At 37.3% G+C, this 13,523-nt stretch overlaps 1 protein-coding gene across 1 annotated transcript in view; it reads left to right on the top strand.

Annotated features, from left to right (window-relative positions):
* CACNA2D1 (calcium voltage-gated channel auxiliary subunit alpha2delta 1) overlaps positions 1-13,523 on the top strand; it is a 375,571-nt gene that overhangs the window by 55,916 nt on the left and 306,132 nt on the right. The window contains exon 3 of the mRNA XM_018068109.2: positions 10,964-11,080. Coding sequence (XP_017923598.2) covers positions 10,964-11,080 — 117 coding nt within the window. The remainder of the gene's footprint in view (positions 1-10,963; positions 11,081-13,523) is intronic.

Here is a 13,523-nt window from a genome sequence, read left to right as displayed (position 1 = left end):
ATAAATATCAAAGGTGTACCTGATCTGTCTTTTAAAAGACAAAAAATTGTACAAAGGTCAAAGTGACTTTCTTTACCTAAAACCAGATACCTCAGCATACAGGAAAAAAAAAAAAAAGAGGTGAAGAGCCTACTGAACTACAGAATTAAGTAAATATGCAGTACCATTTTGATGAAAGTATGCTCAACTTCCATTTTTACATAGATGGTTCACAGCGAAGACTCATGACTAAGCTAATTGACAGCTCTTTTAATCTAATAAACTACAATGAGTATGCTTCTGAATTCCAGCTCCTAAAATACCTCTAGGGACAGGAGAGAGAAGGAAGGGAACCCTGCAGTACCCAGAAAGGAAGACCTCGGAGTAGAGAACATGCCTTATAGCAATGCACGAGCTTGTCTGTTCCAAACTGATTGAAGAGAATCCTCTTTTACAGGAACACTGCATTAAAAAATGTGGGTCTCTGTTAAGAGCTTTGACGTGACAAACACACTGGAGTTTCACTGTGGCTGTTACGGCAAAAAAATGCCGTCTTGTGCTGTGTAACCTTTTCAAGCAACAGCATAATTGAATTGAATGAGTTCCAAGGAACTCTACTCTCTGAATCTGTTTGCTTTTTGATACATGGCTGGAAAAACAATTCATGCATGATGTTCATAAGGCATGCTGTTATTACAGTCCCAGGAGCTGTAGAGTGAACCCATATAGACTGACTTGGCCTTTAAATTATATTTGTACTGAGATAGAAATACTATTTCTTCTTCCAAAATATAAAGAGAGCTACATGTGGATATATGATACATACTAATGAGTGCCATTCAAAAAACGCATCCACCAGCAACTGTTAGAAGATTTCTATTTATTTTGTCTTTTGAATGTTGTTTTATAATTACTAGCTCTTCCTTACTGAACAACCCAGCCGAGGTTCTGCAGGAGCACATTTCATCCACCGCTCAGTGTGAGGTCTGTGTGCCTGATGCACAGATGGTGCAAGTCTGCTGGAGCACTCACATTGGCAGCAGCTTCCCAGGCCACGCTTTTAGCTTTCCAGGTCTTGGATCAGTTTCTAGAGTTTAACTGAGATGAGTGACTTTTAAGAGAGACTGGTCTCTGATGTGACCTGTCCTGGAGCAGGCTTGTTCAGGAAAGCTTCCTTCTGCCAGAAGGAATTGTAACCCAGAGTAAGTTTCTGTTGTTGGACTCTACAGATTTCAGGTAAACTCTGTGTTCTAGAAGATCTACAGGCAGAGGCATGCCACTAACTTAGACCTATAGGAGCTGTCATATAGTGCTTGTCTTGTTCTCTTCTTTATCTCTGTAGAGGTCTGTGCAAAGGGAGATTTTAACAGCTTACTTCAACTTCATTTAAAATTTATATGTGAAGGATTTTCCCTATTTTCATAGGTGCTTGCAGTTCCTGCTTAAGGAGGTGGTTTGGCAGGCAACTTAGCTGTAAACATTTTCATTATGTTTCTCAATGAATGGCATGATAATTATGTGGCTCTTTCTTTACAATCATAAAGTAAATGGGATGAACTAGTGAAGACTATAGGAATTTGAAATTATTTATTGAAAACATCAAACAAATCCATGGATTTAAAATTTCTATTTATTTTTACCGTCTTTATTAATAATTTATTTATTTTAAAATACTGCATGTATCAAGTTGGATTCAGTTTGTATATGCTTTAGCCAAAGGCAAAGAATTTTGTACCTCATGCTATTTTCTGATGAACTACCAGATGGGCCTAGGGGATATGTGGACACATTCCAAAATATGCTACACTCACCCTTGTTAAGGTTGAAGTAATGGAGACTTTTATGATTAAGAAAAATATAAAGAAGAAATGTGAGAGTTAGATTTTTTTTTAAGACAGTTTGATTTTAAGAATAGCAACCAAAATAAGTATATTCAGTTTCCATTTCTCTGGAAGTCTTGTCTGTGGACTTTGTAAGTCTGAATTTCATTTGACTGTTCTGATTGTGAAAGATTCTGAGGACCCTGGACTTTAAGATGTCTGACATATAAAATAATAGTATTGGTCTCCAGTCTCCATCCTTCTTCATCTCTGAAAATGGAAAATATAATTAATACCACAACACTTGTAGGCAGAACTGGTGTAATTCTAAAGCTGTGTGCTGGGCGTACTCTCCAGTGCTCTAAGAAATGAAAGCAAATGTTTAAATGAGCTAAATATGGGAATTAATGAAACTTTCATATTCATTGAAATTGTTCCAGTCAGTGAGGTAGGGATTACTTTTTGCATGGAATTATGAAGGGGTTGGTACATGAAACACAGTCATTTCAGGTATTTATTGAAGAGTCAGAGTCCACTTACCAGAATTAAAATAATGTATGAGAGGAGTTAGCCTGGTTAGAGACTCCCAAAATCATTAACTGTTTTTTTAACAATAAGTATTTATAAAGGTATGTCCCATTTGTGTTATGCCACTGCCGCTGCTATGATTTGCATGCAACTAAATACCAAAGCTGCAGGCATTAAAAATAGAATTTTTCAAACTAGATTCTTTTGCGTTTACACATTGCTGACCAATGTCGAGATATTAGAAAAATGAAATCACTTTTAAAAATGCAGGCTGGGAAGTTTGAAGACATATCTTCAAGTTTTCTTTGTAATCCAAGTGAAAATGAACAGATTGTCAAGACAGAGGGAGCCTTATTTCTTAATTGCAGATGCTACTCTCCCTCTACTCCCTTAGCAATAAACTGGCATTTTGAAGAATTCCTTCATCCAGCAGGCAAAACCAGCTGCAAGTCACTAAGAATAGGTGGCTGCATTAACAAAGCTTGCTTAAGCTCAAGGGAAGAGATGGCCTAATATTACCATAGTTTTAATTACTATTTGATGATCTGGATAATCTTTTATCAAAGCACTGTTCTTGATTAATTTATAATTTTCCATTGGCTTTAACAAGAATAAATTCTGTCTTGTTGGTGCTTTTGTTCAGATTGTTTTCGTAGAAGCTGAGAGCAAATTAAACATTTTCCTCAGAAAAAAATTCACACACCACAACCAACAAAAATCTGCACATTAGAGCTAATCAGTTTCCAAGTCCTGTGATTAGTTAAATACCAAAAAAACTTTTCTATTTCCCTGAGATTTAAAATTACCTTTGAGAAGAGAGTCAAAAGGTGTTAAATTTCATTAATAGCAGCTAAGGCAGGACAAAATTCTGGATGAATAAGTGAGTTTGAGAAACTACATAAGTCCCCATCTCCAAATATACCAGAATTGCAGAAGAAATGTGAAAAACTTTCTTCCTATTGTTCTTCTGTTACAAGAAAGATCCACTTGCATTCATCATGAACTGGTATTTCTGGATTCTTACCCAGTCTCAGCTAAAAGCCTGATCTAAAACTGCTGTGAAACCAATAAATGATGTTATTTAATACTGTATTAATATCACTAGGAAGCAAAATTAGGTGCCTAAAAGTACATTTTTCTTAACAAAAGATGTTTGTACAGTAGCAGAGGCACAAAGCTGAACTTCTTGTTTTAAGAAGGTTTAAATACAAAGTGACAATTACAAAAATTACTTCTTAATTTGAAAGTCCTCTGGACTACTCTGGTAATTATCAACAGTCAAAAGTGGATGATGATTCTTACAAAGTGTGTCTGATTATCTGTTTCCTTTGAGTAGGCACCTAAGTGAGCCAATTGACTCAGGCACTACTTAGACTCTCTCTGATGTTAACTGAGGTATAAGTGTTCCCAGCATCTTGCAGAATTCAGTCTGAGCATTTCATTTAAGACTGAACTGATAATTTTTTTTTCTAATATGCATGTCACTACTATGATATGTCATGGTTTTCAACACTTCAGCTGCCCTGTCACTTGTCATCCCAGACCTTTACAGGAGTCAGTGATCAGGCAAGTGATTCTGAAAAGCCACAGCTACAATAAACTGTTGGGGTGGTTTTTTCCTCTGTGTTGTTGCCATGAATTTCAAGAATGAAGGCATCTGTGGGTTGCTAGGGAGCAGCTGTAATCTTATTTATACATTATATGGAGCAGAGAGTAAGACATAAAATACTCAGACAGATTTCTTTGAACATAGAGAATACTCCTTGGGAAGGAGCATTTTTCAATGTGTTTCACAATGAATTACTTCTGATTCAAAGAAAAAAAATGTCTTGTAGGAAAGAAAAACTCACTGGCGTGTTTTAGAAATGGGAAATATTAATATAATTTGGGAAATAGGATATACTAGTAAGAAGATACAGTTTTCTTACTCTGTGCAGATTGTATAGTTGTTTATGACTACTAAAAATTGGAGTTAAAGGAGAATATCTACAGCAATAACAATAATTCACATGAATTGGAGTGGTTATTTCTGTTTTCCAACTTTTTCTGCTCCCAAGATCTCATTATATGCTTGGATGTCTGTTCGGTGTGTTCTCTGCTTTTCTCTCATAAGCGAGATCATGACATGCAACTTCATGGCCTTGATAAAAAAAAAAAAAAAAAGTAAATATGTGGGTGGTAGTAGTTGATATTTTGTTTGCTAAACAATGTTATTAAAACTAAAACTGTGATTCTGTAAAACACTGAGTATTGTTAATAAAAGTTTAATTTCATAGGTAGCTTTTCTTTTTGTTTTAAATTTTAGCATTACCCAAAATTTCTGTAAGAAATGGACCTTTTATTTTCCCCCTAAGCTAGCTGTTTCCTTTCTCTTCAAGATGAAAAGCTAAATTTTTTGGGGGATAAGTCTGTATGATTTTTTTGGTAGGCAGAGGGAGAACAAAGAGCAGTGAATGAGCTCACAGCTGACTGACATCCTGGGCCAAGTTGAAGTTGATATATAAATTGGAAAAAACCCTTAACTTACTGCATTAGCTATTTTTTTATTATTATTTTATATGCTGATACAGTTAATTAGACAAGGATTTTACTTCAGTCAAGAGTGGTAAGGTAATTCTCTTTTGTCTAGATGTGGATCAGATAGAAATATTCTGTATATGGAAATGCGTGTTCCTTTCAGGAGCTATAGAGGTGACTTTGGTGCTTGCTCAGCCTTAGGTTTAGAAATCTCAAAGTTATGTAAACCCCCAGCTGTTAGCAAAGAGGAAGCATCCTTCTTCAATTCTTTCTGCTTTTAGCAGAGAATTACACATTGCAGAGAGACAGCTTTGACAATCAATGAACCAAACCTGGGTTTCATCCAGGACCTCCAGCCAGGAGTAAAAGGAGATGGAGCCAGAGACAGGTTGGAGACAAGGCTACAGCATGGGTCCAACATCTAACCAAGGGACTGCAGAAAAGATTTAACATACATCTGAGGGGTCTATCTGAGTGATGGGCTAACTACTGCATAGGGTCACTGAAGGGGCAGCACTGGAGACAGGCACACTTATCCCATAGCCCAGGACTGGGCTGAAATGGAGCTGGTGGGCAGAGTACAGGCAGGGGTACAGGCAGAGGTTCCTGGAGAGGCAGATCATGGTCACTGAGGTCTGCTAGTGGCACAGGGTGGTAAAAAGAGACTTTTCGGAAGGACTGGGGGGAACTGGCTCTCTCTAGAAGGGAGGGAGTGGGCAGGCCCTCTCTAGTGGAGAATGGGCAGGAAGGGAATAGTTTACAAAACCTTTATTTAGGTTTCACTGTGTTCAGAGGGATTTTTAAAATTTATTTATTAAGTTAATTACGTCCGTGTATAAGCTTATAAAACCTAGCTCAAGATTTCACAACTACTTTTAGTATTTTGGTGTAGCTGTTTTCAGAAGAGATGGAGGAAGACTCACCACAAAGTTTTGGTTGATTTGGGCTTGGAAGTTCAGTAGTATCTCTGAGCATCTACCATCATGGTAGTCTCCAGCTGGTCTTGACTGGTGATAAAACATTCGGTAATAAAACATTGATTGTTGACAGAGGTGTCCCATCAGCCTAGCTGAGCTAAGTGGTCTTGAAAGTAGTATTGAAATAATAAAAATATCCATACATTTACCTGGTACAGATAAGTATTACTGGAATTGTTAAGCTATTTTGTTTCTCTTTTCCAAAGCATATATCAAGGTAGGAAAAGTAACAGTGAGTTTTGGCTAACTTTTGAAATTCTGGATTTGAACTTTTGAAGATCTTAACTCGTATGGCTTCTACATCAGTGAAAGTATTCGGTGATGGAAAGGAGATTGGCTTGTTCATGTCCCATGTTTGGGCTCTCAGCCAGGTTACAACTGCCTGAAGAAAAGGCTCCATTGTTTCTTAAACTGTGAGACTGACATTTTGAAAACAAACAAACAAACAACAGGCAAAGCAATTCTACTGCAGTTGAGAATAATTCTTTTCCTGAGTGTGATAGAGCATGAGTACCATTTAAATAAATTTTCAATGCTAAAGCCAGCTCCAAGGCCTGACACTTTATAGCAAGAGTCATGTAATGACATCTTTCATGCTCTCTCAGTTTGTACAGAACTGTTTGACTTGCCCTTGTGAGCCTTACAGGAAGCAAGGAGAATGTCTCTTTGTGAGAGATTTATAAACATGTCCTTGAAAACTGAACGGAGAGGGGCATGTTCTGCTGAGGTGCTGGCAGTTTTTCTAATCTTTGCCACATTCAACTATTGTTGTGTTGTTTCACTTTAAATGCGACTCTCACCATCACGTTCTCTCCCCTAAAACCTTGCAGTTCATTATGTGCAATTTTAATACAGTATTTCCTGAATAAAGAAGTACATGACTATTGACTTCAGAAAGAAAATAAAGTGGTTTTGTGTTATGACCTTACAGGTTTTACTTAGTCATGCAATGAGATTTTTATCTGCAAGGAGTGATAGGGTTTTACTGACAATTTGCAGAGCTTTTAGCAAAACATTAGTGATTAAAGTACTAAAAGTTATTTTAAATGTAAAAGCCAACAGAAACTTGCATTCACTCTGTCAAAGCAATTTAATAAATTGTATTCAAATTAGCTCTTAACAAGCCATGGAGCCTGCCAAATTGCGTTTCGAAAGGTGAATAAGCACCTTTGCCAATAAGACCCTTTATGGCTATTTGAGATGAGCTTTTGCTAATTGTGTTTGACTGCTAGATGGGAGGCTTGGAGAAAGAAAATTTTGTCCCAGTGTGCCAAATCCTGAGGTGTCTGTCATTGCCCTGTGTAGTGTTTTGCTGAACTGCTGCGGCGAATTAAAGGGTAGTAGGCAACAAATAAGTTACGCACACACCTTTTAAATAATTAGTGAATATTTCTTAGACTGTTGCTTGGTAGTTGAGACAGGTCTCACACTCCAGGAAAACAGGAAGTGTGTGAAGTTCTGAGTAACTTCTTATGCCATTTGTTTAGAAGCTTGTGGTATAAATCTTCCATTGGCGGTAGAAGCGGGGTAGATTGGTGCTCCAAGCCCTACCATGGGCTAAAGCAAGGAGGGGGAGAAGGAGAGTCACTGACTCAGCTTTATGTGGGATCTTGTGCAAATCTCAAAAGGGTTTTCTTTGGATGGGATTGTTCTGAATTTTATTTTTTTGAAATCATTGACAAATAGCAGCTTGTGAAGCCAGTCTCACGGTCAGGTTTTCTTGGTGGTAGGACCCACAGTGCCCGTCTCATTTGGTGGTGATCTGCTTGTTATGTGATTCAGGCTTTTGAACTTTTTGATAGCTGGTGCTGGAGAAGAAAAATGAACATGTTTATTTTTTTCCTACAAATCTGCCCACTGTACAACACTTCGATAGTCTGCAGCTTTCAAACCATTCAAGCTTGGAAATATGGGAATAACTTCCTATAGGAAGGGGGTATGTGAAAAATTTGAGTGGTCTCAAATTGGGGTTTATAGGATCATATGTTTACTGGAACAGCAAATTAGATTCAGGGATGAAAGTGCAAATTTTCCATCCAGGTTCTTAATCCCTTACCAGTATGGCTTAATGTAACTGTACATGGAGCACAGCACAGGAAGAACACAGAAGTGTTGGAGTGAGCCCAGGGGAGGCCACGAAGATGATCATCTAAGAGATGATCTTAGATTCCATCAAAGATGATTAGATGAAACATCTCTCCTATGAGGAAATACTGACAGAGTTAAGGTTGTTCAGCCTGGAGAAGTCTCTGAGCAGACCTTATTGTGGCCTTCCAGTACCTAATACAGGAGAGTTGGAGTGGGACTTTTTAAGAGGGCATGTAGTGACAAGACAAGGGGGAATGGCTTTAAAATGACAACTGGTAGGTTTAGATTGGGTCTTAGGAAGAAATTTTTTACTGTGAGGGTGGTGAGACAATGGCACAGGGTGCCCAGGAAAATTCTGAGTGCCTCATCCCTGGATGTGTTCAGGACCAGGTTCAATGGAGCTCTGAACAACCTGGTTCTAGTGAAAGGCGTCCCTGTCCATGGCAGGCAGTTGGAACTAGGTGATCATTAAGGTCCCTTCCAACCCAGGTCATTTTGGGATTAAGTCAAATAGACTATTCATGCTGTCTTTCTAGCTGGTGAGGTGCAAAGTTATGGTTGTGTGGATGCAGTATGTTATCATCTTAACTTCCTCTGAAGCTGTTAGATCACAGCCTGTTAGAAGCTATATTTCACTAAGTTCTTGAAGATCAAAGAACCAGCACTACAGCACTTGCCCTTGTATAGCTGGTCAGTGCAGTCTCCAAGTCATCTCTGTCATCCATCTGCTCCAAAGCTGCATTACTTGAACCTATATTTCACTGTGCCTCTACTGGGAATTTTTTTTCTTGTGGCTCTCTTGATGTTTGTTTATAATGTTGAGTGAAAAAATTAATTACTATGCAATGACATTTTTACAATGAACTACTGCTTTCTCCAAATTTCAAGATGTTTCTGTCTAATTGAAGCTCTGAATGAAAAGAGTTTATACTGAACTTTTCTTACTGCTTTCACTGTTGAGTAGCAACATAGTTCTAACCTATTTACAAAAGATTGTCACCATTCTTCTATATATTTAGTAAACTTTGGATGCAGGTGTAATTCAGGAAGTCACAAATGAAGTTCAAAGAATTTGGCATTACACCACTCTTCAAAAACTAAGACATGAACAGCTGGTGACACCCATAGCATTGTTCCTTGTGTGACCAGGGTGAATATTTACTGATGAAGGGAGAACCTGAGAGTTTTACCAGATTTGATGGTCATTCCAATTTAGATGTTTTTCTGAAATTTACAGTCTTGATTCAAACCATCTGGATGTATAAAACTGATTTTTACTCTTGCCTTGCCTGTAGGACTGTAGGGCTCTTTGTCACTACAGTCAATTTAACTCTAAATGGCACTGCTGACTGCAAATTTAATGTGTCTCAGAAAAAAATTAAAGACATTCTGTAGTGATCAATTGTAGGATAAAATGTCTTTATTTCCAATTTTTTTTTGAATAATTGGCTTATAGGCCACTTTAACTATTAAGATCAGTCCTAAAAGCCCCCCCAAACACAACAAACAAAATAAAAACACCAAACCAAACCCCCAAAATTACAAACCCCAAAAAAAGAGATTTTGGGGTTTTACCTGAGATAAACTTTCTATTTTGAAAATCAAGCATCTCAAAAGCATCTAAGCTTTAATCTGAATTCATTAGAAACTGTCTTCTTTTATAGTAGTTTTCTGCTCCCCATGCACTGATTTTTTAAAATGATTACTACCGTATGAGGAATTAAATCTTATTCCAGTTACTCAGTTACTGGTGGAAAAACTGTACTTCTGAAGGAAAAAAAAACAAAACCCCTACATAAGTGTTGTAAAATTCATAAGTGCTGAAAACCGATGACAGCTTACGGGACATGCCCGATTAAAATTTGCAGCTAGAACTGTAGTTGTCAGAAAAGTTTTTGTGATACTTATCAGCTACAAGCACCAGAAGGGACATATTTTGGTGAGTTTCTTTAAGGTCTCCATAGCTTTAACCCAAGAAACCTGGCAGGGCTGGTTGACTCAGTCTGGTCGGCAGTTTTTTGGCTCTTTTGCTGGATGGCAGCCAGTGCATTAGTGCTGGAACCATTCCTGCCTGTGCCTGGAATTACTCCCCGGGAGACAGCACAGCCCCCACCAGGCAGTGTTACGGAGAGGCAAAGTACTTGAGTAAACTCAGGCCATCTGTTGGCTGCATAAATTAGTTTTCTCCATTTGCCCATCTAGCCATAAGGTATCCACCCTTCTTTTTTTTTCCTCCCCCAAATAATGTATTTTTTCTTTTTCCAGGTTTAGTACAATGGAGATTGGTAAATGCATTTTTTACTTCTTTTTTCTTCTTTAGTTCTTGTGGTTACATGCAATTCATTATAGTGGCTTTGTTTAACAAATCAAATTATCTCCTTCATATACACGTTCTGCTTTGGAAAACAGTTAATGGGTCCTCAGAGACAACCTTTATTCATGATAGAGAAGAAAAACATTTAGAGTTCTGTGCCCTCCTTCCAACCCCCATCTTTTTTCCCTTTTAATTTTTTCCCCATTTCCCCTTTTTGTTTTACTTTTCCCTTTGTTCCTCTTTTCTTATTTGTTCCTCTTCCTCTTTCCTCATGAATACTAACACTATCATATGAATAAATAGATAAGAAACTAAACTGATTACATTAGCATAACTTAAATGATTTGTTTCTATTGGTATTTGATGTTCAGTATTCAAGGAAGAATTAAATTCAGCAGTAACTGTTTTATTTCAAATTCAGTCATTTTAAAGGATTTCCATTTTACTGCTTTCTTAGCAATCCACGGGAATCAGATTCCTTGAGCATTTAGCAGTTTGATAGTTTATCACTAAAACCAGTCAGTTTTGAAGATGTATTAAATGATTTTTAGTGGCAGCTTCTTCTTCTCACAAAAAAATGTGAAGCACTTCTTTCATAAGACCTGTTCGGAATTTCCTAGCAGTAGCCTTCCTGAAAGTGTCTAGTAAGACAGAGGACATCTTGATGCTTCTTCTGTCAAGTCGGTTTATTTTGAATGTCTAGTGTCATTTTGATTAATTCACATTTTTTCCTCTTGCAGATTTATAAGGATAACAAAGCGTTGTATGATGTAGAAGCAAACAACCCTCGTCAGCTAGTGGAAATTGCAGCCAGAGACATTGAAAAACTTCTAAGTAACAGGTCTAAAGCCTTAGTGGTGAGTACTAACGGGTTAAATTTTCTATGTAGTATTTTAAAAAAATCTTTATTTACTATTGAAACATGTTTTTATAGTTATTTTTACTGCCTATACTCTTAGAGGCAGTGTCAGTGTGATGTGTACAAGACATGACATGTAGAAAGATGGCTCCTGACTTCATGGTAAAAATGAACTCATTAGTTTGCTGACATAGGGCAGATGCTTATAATATTGACCGACAGATAGGAACCATGTCCAAGTAAGAAATCGAGTTATAAATAGATTGGAAAATATTCCTCTAAGTGACGCACATGAATGTTTATGACTTCAAGATCACTGTACTCTACCGTCAGTAATGATATTGGGGAAACAAGAAATAGGGTTTTATTTTCTGACTTGCTAATTTAACCTGTATTTCAATTATATGTTGGATCAGCACAGTTAATCCTGAACTATTTGTGTGAAGGCCATGCTGCATTGCGACCTTACAATTTTTTATGCTGTAAATAAGAAGTAGCTAGTTTCTTTAAAATGCTTCTGCCATCAGTCCCTTTCTCTTCTATCCTGTAAGACAGCGGACATGGGTAATTGCTTTTTATGATTCCTACTCACATCACTTTCACTCATATGAGACTTTAGAGTGCTTTTCAGAAGATACTGGCCAAACAGGAATGGGAGGATCTGGATGAAATAATAAACATGCTTGGTACAGAGTACAGCTATTAGAAATAGGTTTAAAGGATGGAACAGCAGACTGGATTTCCTTGAGCAATTACATATCCACATAGGCTTGCAGATGAGTTTGGATGTGTCATTTAAAGTGAAAGAGAAAAGAAAGAGGGATTAATTCACCTAACCGTAGACATCCACTCAGCTGGTTGTCCTAAGCTCCTTTTTTGTTCAGTGGAATAAAACAGGCACTTCTCAGTCAGGACTGACCTGACATATTCTGAGTAAGGCTTTAAACGGGATGAACTCTAGCCCAGAAGTACTTCTCTCTTTCTCAGTCGGAGAACCCTCAAATGTAAAATGTAAGTGTGTAAAGCTGGGGGAGATGAATCCCACCCAAACAGTCCTTTTATCAGTACCATTCTATGCAACTGAAGAATCAGTGTGAGTGTGAAACTACTGCTGCTATCCTGAGAACTCACCTTTTTGTAGGCGATGAGATTTTGCATAGTTCGTCATCTGTGCACACAGGAGGTACCACGGGAGGTACCTGTTGTCCTGTCTTTGGTTCTTAGCAGGAGTTCTCTCTTCCAGTTGCCATCTCATCCCTAACATACAATGTACATCAGTGGTATCTGGGCAAAAACTTCTCTAATTCATTCAAATAAGTGTAAAAGAGATACAATTTTTTTACTTGTTTTCCCATTTTACTTCAGTGGGCATGTGCTTATGTGGCAGTATGTGGACTTTCTATTATTATCACAGAATATTATAAGTCATTTGCAGACCTTTATGAATACACCAGTTTTTTTCTCCATTTTCCCATCAACCCATATAAGTTTGATGTTTTTAATTAATCATAGAAAAATTTTATATATTTTTCAAAACTCAAGATTAATGTAGGAATTTGTTTGTGATGATTTGATCTTAAAATTTTAAGAAAATTAAAGAATTATCTTGTGCTTATGCAAAAAAAACTTCCCCAGGACAGTTTTCCTGTGAATGTGGAAGAAGATTGCTACCTCATTTTAAGCAAGCACATGGTCACTTTTTGGAAAGGGTAACATGATTCAGTTCTCTGATGTAAAAGAGGATTAAATTAGGAGAAGAATGTTCCTTTGATCCAGTTGCTCCTGATGGTTCAGATATTTATACTGACTTTTCTATTTGTAGTTATCTCAGATATCTATCAGAACTTCCAATAACTTCTGATTTTAAACCTTCCTGCATATTATTTTTCATACACAGGAAATACTTATTATCTCCTGTGCCTGAACTGTTGCTTTCTACTAAGAGAATTTCTTCACCTTCCATATGTATTTCACTTTCTGCTTTTTTCAAGGACTATATTATTGCTGGCATTTTATGAACTCTATGTAGTAAAGCTGAATTTATCTGAAATTTCCATCTTCATAAACCTGATGGGTCACATTTTCTCTGAAATCAGGAGTGGTGTTGAATGGAACTGCTATTAATGACTGCACAGTGTGTTTTACCATTGGGGCTGATATGACTCAAAGTTTTAATTGAAACCTCAATCCTGAAAAGAGTATGATGCAAGAGCACCAGACATCCTCCAGTGATGCCATGAGGAAAGTGCCAGTGAATGACATCAACAGTGTCATTGTTCAGAGACAATCATACCCCAGGGATGCCATGGTTTCCTTTAGGCATGGTGCACAATCAATCTTTGGGCAAGGTTATAATAAGCAAATATTAGTGATGACTTTTTGATAGTAAGTAATTTTCCCTTGAGCTGTAAGAGTACCTTTAAATGACAAATATCTTTTGA

Source organism: Manacus vitellinus, unplaced genomic scaffold (genome assembly GCF_001715985.3).
Source record: "Manacus vitellinus isolate BGI_N305 unplaced genomic scaffold, ASM171598v3 scaffold_13_pilon, whole genome shotgun sequence".
Classification (NCBI taxonomy): domain Eukaryota; kingdom Metazoa; phylum Chordata; class Aves; order Passeriformes; family Pipridae; genus Manacus; species Manacus vitellinus.
The sequence above is the reverse complement of the archived record's forward strand: the minus strand, read 5'-3'. Positions and strand labels throughout refer to the sequence as shown.